Raw genomic sequence first — 14864 nt, 5'->3', positions numbered from 1 at the left:
GAGAGAGAAAAGAGAGATTTAATATTTATTTTTTAGTTTTTGGCGGACACAACATCTTTGTTTATATGTGGTGCTGAGGATCGAACCCGGGCCGCACGCATGCCAGGCGAGCGCGCTACCACTTGAGCCACATCCCCAGCCCCCAGGAAGGTTTTAACAGTAAAGGACACTCCTAACCAAGACCTATGTTCTTTGGAAGCACTTACCTATCTCTGGGCTTCATCTCATAACCTAGAGGCAAGGTCTACCAGTTGATGAGCTCTTGTCAGTAACCATGAAGCTTCTAGTCCTTTAACTTCTTCATCCTGAATGTAAATGGACAGGGAAGGATTGCTAGATACTTGGGGAAAGTCTTTATTGTTAAAGACAACAGACCAAATCAACAGAGAAAAAGGTTTCAGAGAAATAAAAGGAATGCCAGATGTTATAGAAAATTTCCAAAGACCATAAAATTTCCAAAGTATTTTGAAAACAAAATTCTTTGAATCAGATATTTATCAAATAACTTAAGGAATCTATCAGAAAGTAGAACAAAAACTCATAGGGTGAATAGTATAGAGAGAAATTGAGAAAATTAAAAAAATTCAACATCCACCTAACAGTGGTAATAGGAAGAGAGCAGAAAATGGGAATGTTTCCAGAATGTAAAGAGTTCTAGAATAAAATAGTTTCCAATTGCTTGGCACAATGAGTATGTTAAAGTGGAGGAGCCGGGAGGGTGGTGATGGGACAAACACAAGACTTGTAATCAAGAAATTTGAGGACACTTGGAGAAAGAGAATTAGAAAAGTTTCCAGAGGGAGAGATCATATTAAATACTTTAGGTGAAGGGGAGATCACACAGAGGTTTGAGAATTAAAGTTCCTATTTTATATTTTTCTGTGTCAACATCAGACTGGAAGATAATAGAGCAAAGCTTTTGCAATAAGAGGAAATTTATTTTCCGCTAAACTTACAAATGTGAGGATAAAATAAAACATATTTCACTTCACATATCTTTTTTAGAAAGGTAATGGTTGATAATAATTCAAGGAAAAGGAAGAATTAGAACATGGTGAGGATGGAGGTGACAGGAAGTTTCTGAGTGTGGCAGGCCTAAACCAACTCAGATTAAAAGAGGGAAAGAGAAAAAGACTGAAGGAGGAAGGTCTCCAGTAACAATACAGAAGTTACGGCTTACCTGCTCATTTGATTGTGCGAAAATCATCAAATGGGAAGGGTTTTATATCACATTGAAGAGTTTGAGAAGGTTTGGTTGAGAGGTTTAAATAAAACTTAAAATAGGGCAGTTATTACTTCACAAAACTTGAATGGGAAAAGAAGTGTTTAGGTGAATTATAAGTGAGGATTGACTGTGGAAACATCATGTTCTTCTGCTGCCTCCCTAAACCCCCAAATCGATGCTCACTGTAGTTACTTGGGAACTGTGGCAGATGGAAGCTTCATATCTGTGCGCACACACACAGTCACGGCAGGAATAGAGAAGCATCAAATTGTGCGTTGTGCTCTAAATTTCCATTTGGAAGTGACACACATGCTTCTCATTTTTTGACAGAAGCAAGTCACATCTCACTTTAGGGCTAAAGGGGTGCAGCTGGGAAATATATTCCTACCTTCAAGGAGAACTGGAATGTTTATGAATGACTGGTCATTACTGTTCTTGGCTTAACAGTGAGGAATCTTAAACTGTATCATAAGGATAAGGAGAGGGGGAATAGGTAGTAGAGGTGGCCAAATTCATAGTTATCACAAGAGACAACTGTTTAAAATTGATAATTGAAGGAGTAGCAATATAAATATGTTAAAAACACATTGGTAAATACCAAAGAAAGCAGCTGAAAGAGTTAATTGTTTTGCCTCTGAAGTAGAACTCAGATGAGATGTATTGGGTAGGGACTGTAGTTTTTTCATTATAAGCTTTTTTTTTTTTTTTTGGTGGGGAATTGAATTCAGGGGCACTCAACCACTGAGCCACATCCCCAGCCCTATTTTGTATTTTATTTAGACACAGGGTCTCACTGAGTTGCTGAGTGCCTTGCTAAGTTGCTGAGGCTTGCTTTGAACTTGCAGTCCTCCTGTCTAAGCTCCCAAACCGCTGGAATTACAGGCCTGCGCCACTGTACCTGGCCAATATAAGCTTTTGAATACTACTTTTTGTTTTTGTTTTTTGGTGCTGGAGATTTGAACCCAGAGCCTTGTGCCTGGTAGGTCAGAGATTTCTTTTATTATGATAAATAAAAGAAGTTGTCTAATAATAACCCCAATTGCATGGTGGTTGTTAGATTAAATTGGGTAGATATAGACATGTAGCTAGCAACTTATAAAAAGCCTGAACCATTGTTTATGAGTTGTTGTTGGATCTCTTTTCCCTTTTGGATTATGATGAGCTTCTTCCCTGATCTCAGTGAGCCTGATGGGCCTTAGTATAGCATTCCCTCACTGTGTGGGATGGATGGTAGAGCATATGTTGTTTTCTATAGAAAGTGCAGAAACCTCCCACATGTGAGGGGGTTTTTGTTTGGTGGTACTGGTGATTGAACACAGGGGTACTCTGCTACCAAGCTACATCCCTGCCCATTATATTTTGTTTTTAGACAGGGTCTAAATTGCTGAGACCTCAAAACTTGCCATGGTCCTTCCTTAGCCTCTTGAGGAGCTTGGTTTAAAGGCATGTATTTATGCCTGGCCCACCTGAGTGTTTTTTTTTTTTTGTTTTTTTTTTAATACCAGGAATTGAACCCAGGGGTGCTTATTAACCACTGAGCCACATCCCTAGCCCCACTTTAATTTTTTTTTTTTTAAATAACTTTTGAGGCAGGGTTTTGCTAAGTTGTTTAGGGCCTTGCTAAATTGCTGAGGCTATCCTTGAACTTGGGATTCTCCTGCCTCAGTCTCCCGAGTTGCTGGGATTACAAATGTGTGCCACCATACCCAGCCACATATGAGTTTTTGATCATCAGGAGTTCAAGTGCCATTCAGAGAGGTTTGAGTAACTTTCTGGGATTATGAGAAACACATGTCAGTTATTTTTGGACTCCAATAGCAGATATATGCAAGTCAAAATGAAACTTGTATTTGATATGTTTTTCTTCTTAGGACAGACCAGAGATTTGTTTTATGAAGGGTGCTTATGAGCAGGTGATTAAATACTGTACTACGTACCTCAGCAAAGGGCAGACCTTGACTCTCACCCAGCAGCAGAGAGATATGTACCAACAAGAGAAGGCACGGATGGGTTCAGCTGGTCTCAGAGGTAAGCTGTTTTGACCCTGGGGTGGAAAGTTATAGCCTTCTTTTAATTGCATTTGAATTCATATTTCACATCTGAGCTGTTCAGTTGATTCCAGGCATTGTCCAACTCTGTTCCTTACCATTTCTGAGGTGCTTTATTTAAGTTGGTTAACTGGACCCTAAAAGATGGAAAGTCAAGAATGCAGCAAAATATGAAATTTCTGTTTCTTACAGACCTGTAGTAGTCTTTGAGTGGGTGATAGAAATTTTATTTTGAATAATTTTGATCTTGTGAGAAGGTCAAGGTAAAATAATGTTATCCTTTTATTATTTTGTCACTTTGTCTTTATTGTTAATAGAATTAAAATACTTTCGTATAAATGGAAGTCTTCGGCCTCTAATTTGTCTTTTAAGGTGAATGCTAACTTAATCCTCATCTGCTGTCTTTGTTCTCTTGATATTCACCGGGGAGTTGAAGTAGTGCCCAGATCCTGTATATCTCCCTGTCCCCCATATATATATCTCCCTCCTGAATGTGACAGGGTGAGGGTGGGGTTCTGCTTTGCACCTTATATCAGGCCTGTTCTTTTGAAATATAGTGTAGGATTCATTGGGGAGGGGTATATACCCGATTGTTACCATTCAAATAGTCATCTGGCTTGTGCAGAATATAAAAGAAATTGGAAGAGTTAACTTCCTTGTACAATTTTAATGAAATGTAAGTCAAATACTACAGTTACTCAGAGAAAGGAAAACAAGTTATGTGAAAATGTTCTTATTTGTGGTTCACTTAAGTGAAGGCATTCTTTAGCTTTAAAACATTTGGAGAGATTCATAGGACTTCTGTTTTTACAATAAGCTTATAAAACATTTAGAAAGGTATTCTGTGGGTCAGAGTGTGCACCTGCAGCATGCTGTCATGCTTTGTTCCCTGGCTTCTGCACCAGCCCTTAGGCTGAGGAGCCAGGGTTACTCCTTGTGTCCTCCTTATCGCTTGTTGCATCCTACCTAGGTTATGGACTGTATTGTGATCATTTCAGAACCTCACACTCTGTGTCAGGGAAAGAGGAAGTAGAGCTTTCTGGCTGAAAAATTGTTGTGCAGATGGATCTACTTTTATATGAAAAAAAATGTTTTTAACGAAAAATAACTTTTTCTTCACCTTTCCCTTCCATAATGTAAAAGGCTTTGATGGCAGATCCTTGAGTGATTTCTTTTCAAGTGATTTTTTTTTTTTTTTCCTACAGTCTTGAATCCTAAATATGCTGCTAGATCTCTGCCTCAACCCTCAAGCTTTCAGAATCCTTGAGGCCACAGCAGATTTTTCTCCCAGCATTAGTTCTGGGGCAGGAGGAACCTCTTGTCTGGTTGAACTAGGTCAGACCTAAGAGTAGTGAGATGAGACCCAAGAATTTTTAAAAAAATATATTTAATTTAACAAGACAGTGTGCAATACTGCTGAATATTCTGGGGAAGTGGGCACAGGAGTGTTCCACACATACTAAATGTGCTCCCTTCTGAACAGTGAACAGACCAAAACTGTTTAATGGCCCTAGCCACAGAAAACTCAGAGTCTCTGACTTAAGGTTATATTTCTTTGCCTCCTTTGTGCCTATTTCAGCTTCCTACCAAAAGCTAGTCTGAGAGAACGGAACTGTTAGGATTTGATCCAGAATTGTAATTGTTAGATCAAGGGGTAGCTTAGGTGACTTGAGGATCACTGCAGGGAAGCCTACATAGCCAAGAAAGGTCTTTGTTGCTAAAGCTTGTGTATCAAGAGGCAACAGTAACTTCTCTGAGGGATTCCTGGGAAGGTGGATGGGAGGGTGGGAGGTGGGGTATTGCTCCTTGGGTTACCTCTTCCTTCTGGGGCTTAGGTTACCTCTTCCTTCTGGCTCTTTTTAAATCCCCTTTGGTAAAATGCAATTAATTTTTTAAAAAAGTGTGAGGAGCACAAAATGCAAACCTGTTTTCTTACCTCTTGATCTTCTGTGTCTTCACCTTCAGTTTGTTGGGTTTGTTTCCACCTCTTAATAAAACATTGAAACTTAAAACAAGAAAGGGGTAAGAGTTTTGTCACTCTTAAGAAAGCTTACAGCAAGAGAGTTTCAAGGTTGGTGTGAATTTAGAGAATTCAAAGTGATCTTAAAGTTATGTATCTGTTTCTGTTTCCCTTAATTTTTGGAATAAAAGTTTTTATACTTTTTTATTTTGACTAACTTTTTTGTCTGAAGGATTATGAAGGTTTGTGTATGTGCAGTTTTGTGTTAAAACATTGTGAAGAAGACTAGAGTTATTAGAGGGAAAACATTCTATTCCTGCCTGGTATCTTTTCTTCATCTCTTTGTGCTCTACTTCCCTTCAATCCCTGAGACTGCCATAATATAAGAACAGAAAATATTGTAAATTTCTATTGAAATGTACTTATGTTGCGTCTTATAAAACTTTTCTTAAAATGCTTGTGGACTTAAATTTTGAAATTAGGCTATGTGTTGTTTTATGTGACAGGCATTCCACATGAAAAATGTTTAGCTACCCTTGGCTAAAGAGTAGCATTAGATCTTCATTTATGCTAAAGATGTGAAAAAGTAATAAATACAGGGTACGAGGCTTTCCACCAGCTTCACCCCTTCATTGGGAGAACTCCAAGTTTATTTCCCTTCCCTAGGAATTGCAGATGTACAAATTGATATTTGTTGTCCCCTTCTTTTGTTTCCTGCCTCTATCCTAGCATCAGGTATCGACTGTACAGCAACTCATTCTCTTCAGAGTGAAAGCCTTTGGGGTTAGGGTTAGGGGCCCACATCTGTATGAATAATTATATTGGAAAAATACAAGTTACTTGCCTTTGATCTTGATTTTCTAGTCCTCCATACCTTCTGCTTGATTAAAAGTAGATACTTTTCATCTCTGTGAGACTTTTCAGTCTAATAATATCCCAGACACAAGCACATGCCTCTGATCTATCAGGGTAGTTAGCAGAGGTTCCAGAATTTTGAGAGTAAGCTAAATGAAGAGTATTTGTACTCTATCTCAAATGCTCAGTGATGACAGAGAAACTAACTTAAAGTAATGATATGATGGTGTTATTTAAATACTCTTAGAGAACCACAGTTAAAAATAAGAAAGACAGACTACTATTCTGCAAAGACCATATTACTGGTCTTATGATAACTTTGTAGATTAACTTTACCATTCAGGGTTTGTCATACATGCAGTTGTTACAGGCTGTGTGTAATTAATTAATACAAACTTTTTCAGACTTTTGAATTTTTCTGGAGGTCTGTGAGATGTAAAGATGAAGATACATTAGTAGCCACCATCAAAGGTGTCTGTTTAAAACTGACTTTAAAGCTTGACAAACCCATATATTCTCTAAATAATGAATTGTATCTTCTAAAGAGGCAGTAGTTTCTGTGGAAAGTAGTTGCATGTGGTTATCTGCAAAAACATTCTTCATTCTCCTTCATTTGCCTTCTCTGCTTAACAGTTCAGTAATTTATTTCTCTTAATTTTTGATAGCTTTTTAAAGAATCATTGAACTATAATGTCTTGGTGTGTAAAATTTTTATTTTAAAAAATGATATATCTACAGATGACATTATAATCTTAAGTGAGTTATTGTCAATTAAATTCTAATGTTTATGTGTTTTCTTTTTTGGGTTTTATTATTATTTCTTAAGTTCTTGCTTTGGCCTCTGGTCCTGAACTGGGACAGCTGACATTTCTTGGCTTGGTGGGAATCATCGACCCTCCTAGAACTGGTGTGAAAGAAGCTGTTACAACACTCATTGCCTCAGGAGTATCGATAAAAATGATTACTGGAGATTCACAGGAGACTGCAGTTGCAATTGGTATAACTAGGCTGCTTCATTTCATTTTTGATAGTTTTTCTTAAAATACTGTGGTGTATTAGATGTACAGTGTACATTAGATGTACAGTGTGTTTACATAATATTCAAATTTAAAGTTGACTTACTTTTTTGCTCTGACATATATATATATATAAAATTGTATGCAAAAATTGATGATAGCTTGAAAAGTGATACATTATTGAACACATATAACTGAACCAGGTGTGGTGGCACACACCTGTAATACCAGCTATTTTGGAGGCAGAAAGAGGAAGATCACAAGTTGGGGCCAGCCTGAGCAAGTTGGCAAGACCCTTTTTCAGCATAAAATTTTATGAAGGGCTGGTGATGTAGCTTAGTGTAGCGTGCTTGCCTAGTATGCTTGAAGCCTGGCTTGTTTAATCCCCAATGTTGTAGCCCCACTTAAAAAAAAAAAAGTGTGTGTGTGTGTCTGTGTGTGTGAGTGCACGCGTGTATATACATATAAAACTAAATTGTGAAATCACGTGTATTTTATTCACATACAGATATTTGATTATTTTTAACTTTGTAATCCAATTTGCTGGTAACAGTACCAGCTTATCCTAAGTATAATTTTCAAAGCAGGCTTATGCATAAGTAGGAAGAAACTAGCATGTATTTGTTTTCATTATGTATACATAAACACACACACATAAATATATCAAATTTAAATGTTATTTAAGATTTTCTTAAGAAATGCAAGGGAAAAAAATGTAGTAATATGAAAGCTTAACTCCCCAGAGCCTATAAACTATAATACTGATAAATTTAACAATTTGCTAAATTCCATTAAAACTGATTTTTATTAATATTGTGGGGTAGGAGTTCCAAACTGTGTGTTATGTAAGAGATATCACTAGAAACAGAATATTATTGGAAGAAAACTTTTCCACAGTTGTTTTCCTGTACATGTAATGGTTACCTCAAATACACTATTATTGTGCCTGATAATGCATTCTGATATTGGTTAGAATTCAGCTGCTGAGCAGAACCCTATTGTCCTAGTTCATTCTGAGGGTTTTCTAGCTTAGACAGTGAACATTTTTTTAATTCTTGAATGTAAGTAAAAATAAAATAGACACCTACCTCAGACTTACTGTATATTCAGATAGGATTTTCTCTCCAATAGTTTGTCTTGTTATTCCTTGATATAAGTGCATTTTACACTTAAAAAGAAAGGGTGAAAAATCATATTAAGTAAGCATAGTGTTGACTAATCCGTCAAACAGAAACAATTTGGTTAATTATGTATTTTTCTCTTTTAACTTTAGCGAGTCGTCTGGGATTGTATTCTAAAACTTCTCAGTCAGTCTCAGGAGAAGAAATTGATGCCATGGATGTCCAGCAGCTTTCACAAATTGTACCAAAGGTAGGCCTATCCTAAAGCCTTTTAGACTGAGAGGTCTTATTCTAAGTGTTAACCATTACCACTGTCTTAATGAAACTTTATTTATGGACAAGTGATACATGACCTACAAATTAGTTGGTTTGAATTCTGAGGAAAAAAATCTGATTGAAATAAATTTTATCATTGAATATTTATGACAATGTCATTATGAATATCATGTAAAATTATTAATTTGAGCAAGAACTGAGTTCCTCCTGAGGAAAATACTATGGAAATTAACAGTGCTTGCATTTATAAATCAGAGGATGAAAAAAGATCATTACTTTGTATTTCTTACCCTTTGCTTTTATTTTAGTATGACCTCGCCTGTGTCTCGCGCAGGTGATGGAAATGGGGTTCCCCTCAGTGAAATGGGCTGGCTGAGAAATAAAAGCCAGGAAAACTAGAAGGACGAGAAAACCACAGGACACAGAAAGTAGTTTCAAAAGTGGTGGGGGGTGCGGCAGTTGCACAGGACTGGCAAGGCCATCAGACTGATCGAGATTCTGTACTCTGGCAGAATTAGGGACTTCCCCCTTGCCTTATTTATATCAAGGGACATCAAAGGCAGGGATAAGGTTTCAAGGGCAGAATCTTGCTTCATGGTGTCTTGCAGTCCTCAGTTTGATTGACATCTTGGCAGGTCACATTTATCTCAGGTGCTGTGTGGGATCTCTAATAGAGCTTCAGGGGGAAGTTCACCTGCATCAGACGATCAGTCCCTTTGGGGGTCCCAAGGGAGGTTCCCAATGCCAGATTTATCCCCTCATTAGGCTACTATGCTCAACATAATCCACATACCCACATACAGCCCACGGACAGCTCGTGACAGTATGTGTGTGTGTGTGTGAGAGAGAGAGAGAGAGAGAGAGAGAGAGTGTGTGTGTGTGTATTTTTATGTGGTGCTGAGGATGGAACCCAGTGCCTAACGTGTGTGAGGCAAGCACTCTGCCACTGAGCCACAACCCCAGTCCAGAGTATATTTTTTAAAAACAAAATCAAGGTATTTTACATACAGTAAAATTTGCCTTTTTACAAAATATGTGTTTCTGATCTTTATGATAAATGCATGCAGTCTTGTAACCATGACCACAGGCAGGCTGTACAATAGTTTCATCAACCCGCCCAATTCTCTTATGTCTTTCTGTAGTCAAGTGCTTCCCCTACTCCTAGCAATTGACAGTCACTAATTTGTTTCTTTTCCAGAATGTTCGAAAAATTGAATTATGATATGAGGCTTTGGAATCTGCTTCTTTCACATAGCATAGTACCTTTGAGATTTACTATGTTTGGAAATTTAAAATTATTAAAATATAATAATTTATTATTATTGACTACAATAAAAAACAGTGAATTTTTTATTAGCAGGACTCTTCCCACACCCACTTTTCTTCCCAATTTCATCTTGCATTCATGTGACTCTTATAACCAACATGCTTTTGAACTTCTACTTTTGCAGCTGATCAGATTGAATAGCTTTTCTTTTATTAATGTTACACATAAAACAGAACTTTTGTTATAAATCATCAGCTTGTTGAGTATTTCCCACATTCTGAAATCATCTTAGTTCCTCATTCAAATATTTTTCAGCTTTACCTTTTCATCATTCTCTGGAACATTTTCCAAACTTTTCAACATGCTATGTTCTTTTGACCTAGAGCTAATTAAAAAACAATGTGCAGATGGTTTTGCTTGATTATATATTAAGTATATCTGGAATTCTCAGTGTTTCTATTTGTGATTTCTTGGAGTATGTTCTATGTTTTTCAGTGATAGAAGTTGTCATTCTCTCTGTTTTCAGATTTTGATATCAGTATTTTATATTTCCGCTGAACTATTAGCCAAGTCCCCATAGTATAATCCCAATTTGTGTATTGTAGTCACTATTATTCTCTTTTGCTAGACTGAGAAACAGACATAACAATCTAAACGATTATAAAAAAGGGAATTCATATATCTCCAAATTTAATCTAAGCTTGTGAGACAGTGCTGTATTTCAATTTCTAGTAATTTCTTGTGTGTTTTTATTTTGAATCGCAGGTCTTTTATTTAGTGTTTGTGTGTATCCATTGATTTTTCAGTAGTTTATTCAACACGATTGACCTATTCATTCTAGGACTTACAGAACAAATGTTAGTCTGGGTGGTTTTATGGCCACATGTAAAAAACTAGATGATCTTTCTACTTTGCATTGAGATATACTTTGTCTTCTAGTGGCTAGTCTTATTTTTTGATTCCATTAAAAGCTTTGAAATGTTGAAATCTTATAATCAACTAATAGTTGTAATGGATGCATGCCAAATAAATTTATTACTATATGAAATAAATATGGCTTGGTCCAACAACTGGTGGCTTGTCATTCTTGGTAACCCACAGTATCTATAAGGAAGTGATTTATAAGTTTAAAAAATTAATTATGGGGAACAAAGGCAAAATTTTGCTCTGTACAACCAGCATATTTAAAATTAGCGTATTTAAAATATTAAAATATTTTAATATTCTGTTTAGTCTGCAGCTTTTGTTAAAATCTTTAGTCACGTTTTAGTGCTGTGTGCTATACAATTAATTTCGGCAATAATTAAAACTTTCACTTAGAAGATTACTACTAGTATACTTAGAGCATACTTGTAGCTTAGTCTTATACCAAGAAGTTTCTAGACAGATTTTTGAACCTTTTTTTATTTATTTACTTATTTTTGAGGTACTGGAAATTGTACCCAGGGCCTAGAACATGCTAGGCAAACTGTCTACTACTGAGCTACTTCCCTAGCTCTTTCCATCTATTTTTTTTAAATTTTTTTCTTTTTTTTTTAGTTGTAGATGGACACAATGCCTTTATTTTAATGTGGTGCTGAGGATTGAACCCAGTGCCTCACATGTGCTAGGCAAGCACTCTACCACTGAGCTACAACCCTAGCCCTCCATCTTTTTTATTTTGAGACAGGATCTTACTAAGTTGCCGAGGCTGGCCTTGAACTTGTGACCCTCCTGCCTTGGCCTCCTGAGTGGCTGGGAATATAGGCATATCCCACTCTACCCAACTGAATTTTATTTTCAAAGAAAGAATATTCTCCAAATATGGGTTATGAGGACCGATGAATAAACAGGAATGTGATGTTATAATTTAATGAATCTTTTTTATATTTTAGAAAATAATCTTTTGATTTTAGACTTTTATTGCCAAAGAGAAACTGTGAAGAGTTTTAAAGATGGTACTAAGATTTATTCTGTTGTTTATTCATTTATTTAATACTTATTTTTAGAACACATAATCTCTGCTTTTGTGGAGCTTAATAAATTCTAATATAAATGAAATTTTACACATATATGGGGGTAGTACTAAAGAGCACCATTGTAAGCAGGCAAGAAAGGAATAGAGGTAGGAGAGGAAGTTGGAAATTTTAAGAGCATGACTGGTGAAAGCCTCACTGAGAGGGTACTGTTTGATGAAAGGGCAGCCCATGTAAGGTCTGAGGAAAGAATATTGCAGATAGAAGGAACAGGCCAGAGGCCTTGAAGTGAGTGTGCCAGGTACATGTGAGAAGCAATGAGGAGGCCAGTGTTATAGTTCAGGCCAGCAAAGATTAATGATGGAAGACGAATGGGATGAGCTGTGTATTTCATGCAAGACTTGCAGATAAGACCATAGTGGCCTTTGTACAGAGCAGGATGAGAAGTGATTGGAGGGAGCAAAGGAGATAGTTACCTGACTTTTGTTTTAACACTTTCACTGTAGTCATTATGTTAAGAACAAATACCGGGAAGAGAGAGCAGAAATAAGAAAATCAATTCAGAGGTATTGGCCCATCGAGTTGACAATGGATTTGGAGTAAGGTGGTTGAATTCTGGATACATTTGGCATGTGAGAAAAGGAGACGAATTAAGGACGCCTCCTCAAATTCAGAGCTTTAACAATTTCAAGGATGTAATTACCATTAACAGAGGATAGGAGGGAGCAAGATTTGTAGGAAATAACAGGTGTTCAATTTTGGATATGTTTGAAATGAGACATTCAAGAAGAAATGTGGAATAAATAGGTGGATTAGTTTTATCAGTCTGGATTTCAGAAGAGATGTCAAGGATGGAAATAAAATGCACATAGATAAAATTTGAAGCAGTAAGACTGGATGGGCTCCCTTATTGAGTAGGGGTTTCTTAGACCTCATCAAAAGGAAAGACTGAGAAATTAACTCCTTATGTGTTTCAACATTTAGACCAGAAAAGCCAGGAGTCTGTATAAGAGGAACAGCCAGAAAGGCAAGAGGAAGACCAAGTGTTTGGAAGCAGTGAGTAATCAGCTTTGTAAGGATGCTGCTGAGAGGTTAAGTTAGTTGAGAAATGACCATTGGTGTTAGCAATATGGTGTGGGTGAGTGGTCTTTGGTAGTCTTGAATGATGGTTTCAGTGCAGTGGTGGTGTGATGACCTGATTGAGATGGAATTAGGAGATAATGGTAGACAGGTAACTTCCTAAGGAGTTTTGCTCCAGAAATTCTTCCTTCCTATGTCAGTTTTTCCTTCATTGCTGCATCTTTACCCTCAGTATCTAAGCTTATTGTTTTTCTTTTCATTGGAAAAAAAAAGAAAAGAGAAATGTAGAGATAGCAGGAATAAATGGGAAAGGACAGGATGTGGGTCGTCCCCCCTTTTATAATGGAAGGGTTAATAACATGCTTGTATACTGATGAGAAAGATTCAGCAGTGAGGGGGGAAAATGGTCCTAAATAGGTAAGAAAGGACTGGTCCTAGAAGTAGATTCAGTTTATCTTTCATAAAACATGAGAAGGATAGTGCCTGGACAGATACTGGCTAGTGGGAATTGTGCAAATTTTCTTCTGACTTTGTTTTCTCTTAAGTAGGAAGTAAGGTTATCTGTTGAGCATAAGACTGTAGATTGGAGGAATGAAGAGAGAGAACTAATAGAACTAATCTTCTACGAGCTTATGGTATATTTTGTGGGTATTGGAATTACCATAACTTATAAATATTGAAGATAGCGACAGTGAGGCTGAAGTTAAGATCCTTGTGAAACAAGAGGTTGCGTGCTCAGGAACAGTGAATGCCTGCAGTTAGTTGGAAGTATAAACTTCTGTGACATTTAAAACTGCAGTGTTTGTGAAGGGAGAGTGAAGGACATGCACCCAGTCTAAGCTGCCCTGGTGGTAGTATTTGAGAGTGCTGTAAGGGATGGCAGTGTTGTGAAAAACCTAGGCTAAAGCAAAGTGGCAGAGTTGAGATACAGATCTTGTTGGTTGACTGACTTTGGGGCACAGTGAAAGGGTTTCAGGAAACTGGGAAAAGGGGTCAGAAAAGAAGGGATTAAATATATAGTTTGGAAAGAGAAAATCATAGAGCGGTTTTGGATGTATACTGGAAGAGGATGATTATCCTAAATAAAAAAGAGCATGCAATGAAAGTAGCAAAGGTAAAGACTGTTTTAGTTGTACACTGGTGTATCATGAGCAAACAGAGAAGAATTTTTTTGTTTCCTTGTCTGCAACATTCTAAGAATAAGGCTATTTTCATTATTTAGACCTAGTGTTGTAAATTGAATGGCTTGTTTTGATTGTATGTTTTCCATGGTACCTTGTAAAGGTTGAAATGACCGTCAAATGAATGTCTTGACAAATATATGGCACATTAAGTTTGATCTCTGTGGCAGATTAAGCACAGCTTAAATTAATGCGTAAAAAAGTCACCATTAGTTGTAAATGCATGAGTTATTCTAATATCTTCTTAAAAGTGAAGATTTTTAATGCATCTTATATTTTATCAGGTTGCAGTATTTTACAGAGCTAGCCCAAGACACAAGATGAAAATTATCAAGGTAGGTGTCTAAAAATCAGATTGCTTAATTTCTCTATATAAAATGCTGCTACTTTGTTTTTTGTTATATTTGCATTACAAGGAGTATTGATAGAGCCTCAAAGTCGGAAGTATTGTAAAGCAAAACAGTCATCACTTTCAAGAGCTTGATGTGGAAACACAAAGAATTTTACTGGGAAGATGTGGAAGAAAACTCTATGAAATATTTGCAAATACGGCCATCTTTACACAGTTAAATAGTGTAGCAGTATATTCTGACAGAGGTCCATAGCCAAATCATCCCAATGTGAGTGATGATAATTAGTTAAAAACTGAATAAATATAAGAAAAAAGCATTATAAGAGTGTGAACAGTATTTAAAATGCTATGGTTACTTAGATTAAACCATCAAATGTAGCCATGCATTGCTTAATAATAGGGCTATGTTCTAGAAATGTATTATTAAAATGAATCCCCCCCACTGTTTGAATATCATGAGTATAATTAAACTTAGATGGTGTAGGCCAGAGCATGGCTTTTTTTTTTTTTTTTTTTTTTTTTTTTTTT

General features: G+C 36.6%; 1 protein-coding gene across 1 annotated transcript in view; it reads left to right on the top strand.

Annotated features, from left to right (window-relative positions):
* Atp2c1 (ATPase secretory pathway Ca2+ transporting 1) overlaps positions 1-14864 on the top strand; it is a 137871-nt gene that overhangs the window by 93635 nt on the left and 29372 nt on the right. The window contains exons 17-20 of the mRNA XM_015487068.2: positions 3097-3253; positions 6915-7085; positions 8378-8475; positions 14269-14319. Coding sequence (XP_015342554.2) covers positions 3097-3253; positions 6915-7085; positions 8378-8475; positions 14269-14319 — 477 coding nt within the window. The remainder of the gene's footprint in view (positions 1-3096; positions 3254-6914; positions 7086-8377; positions 8476-14268; positions 14320-14864) is intronic.

This window comes from Marmota marmota, unplaced genomic scaffold (genome assembly GCF_001458135.2).
Source record: "Marmota marmota marmota unplaced genomic scaffold, marMar, whole genome shotgun sequence".
NCBI lineage: Eukaryota > Metazoa > Chordata > Mammalia > Rodentia > Sciuridae > Marmota > Marmota marmota.
The sequence above is the reverse complement of the archived record's forward strand: the minus strand, read 5'-3'. Positions and strand labels throughout refer to the sequence as shown.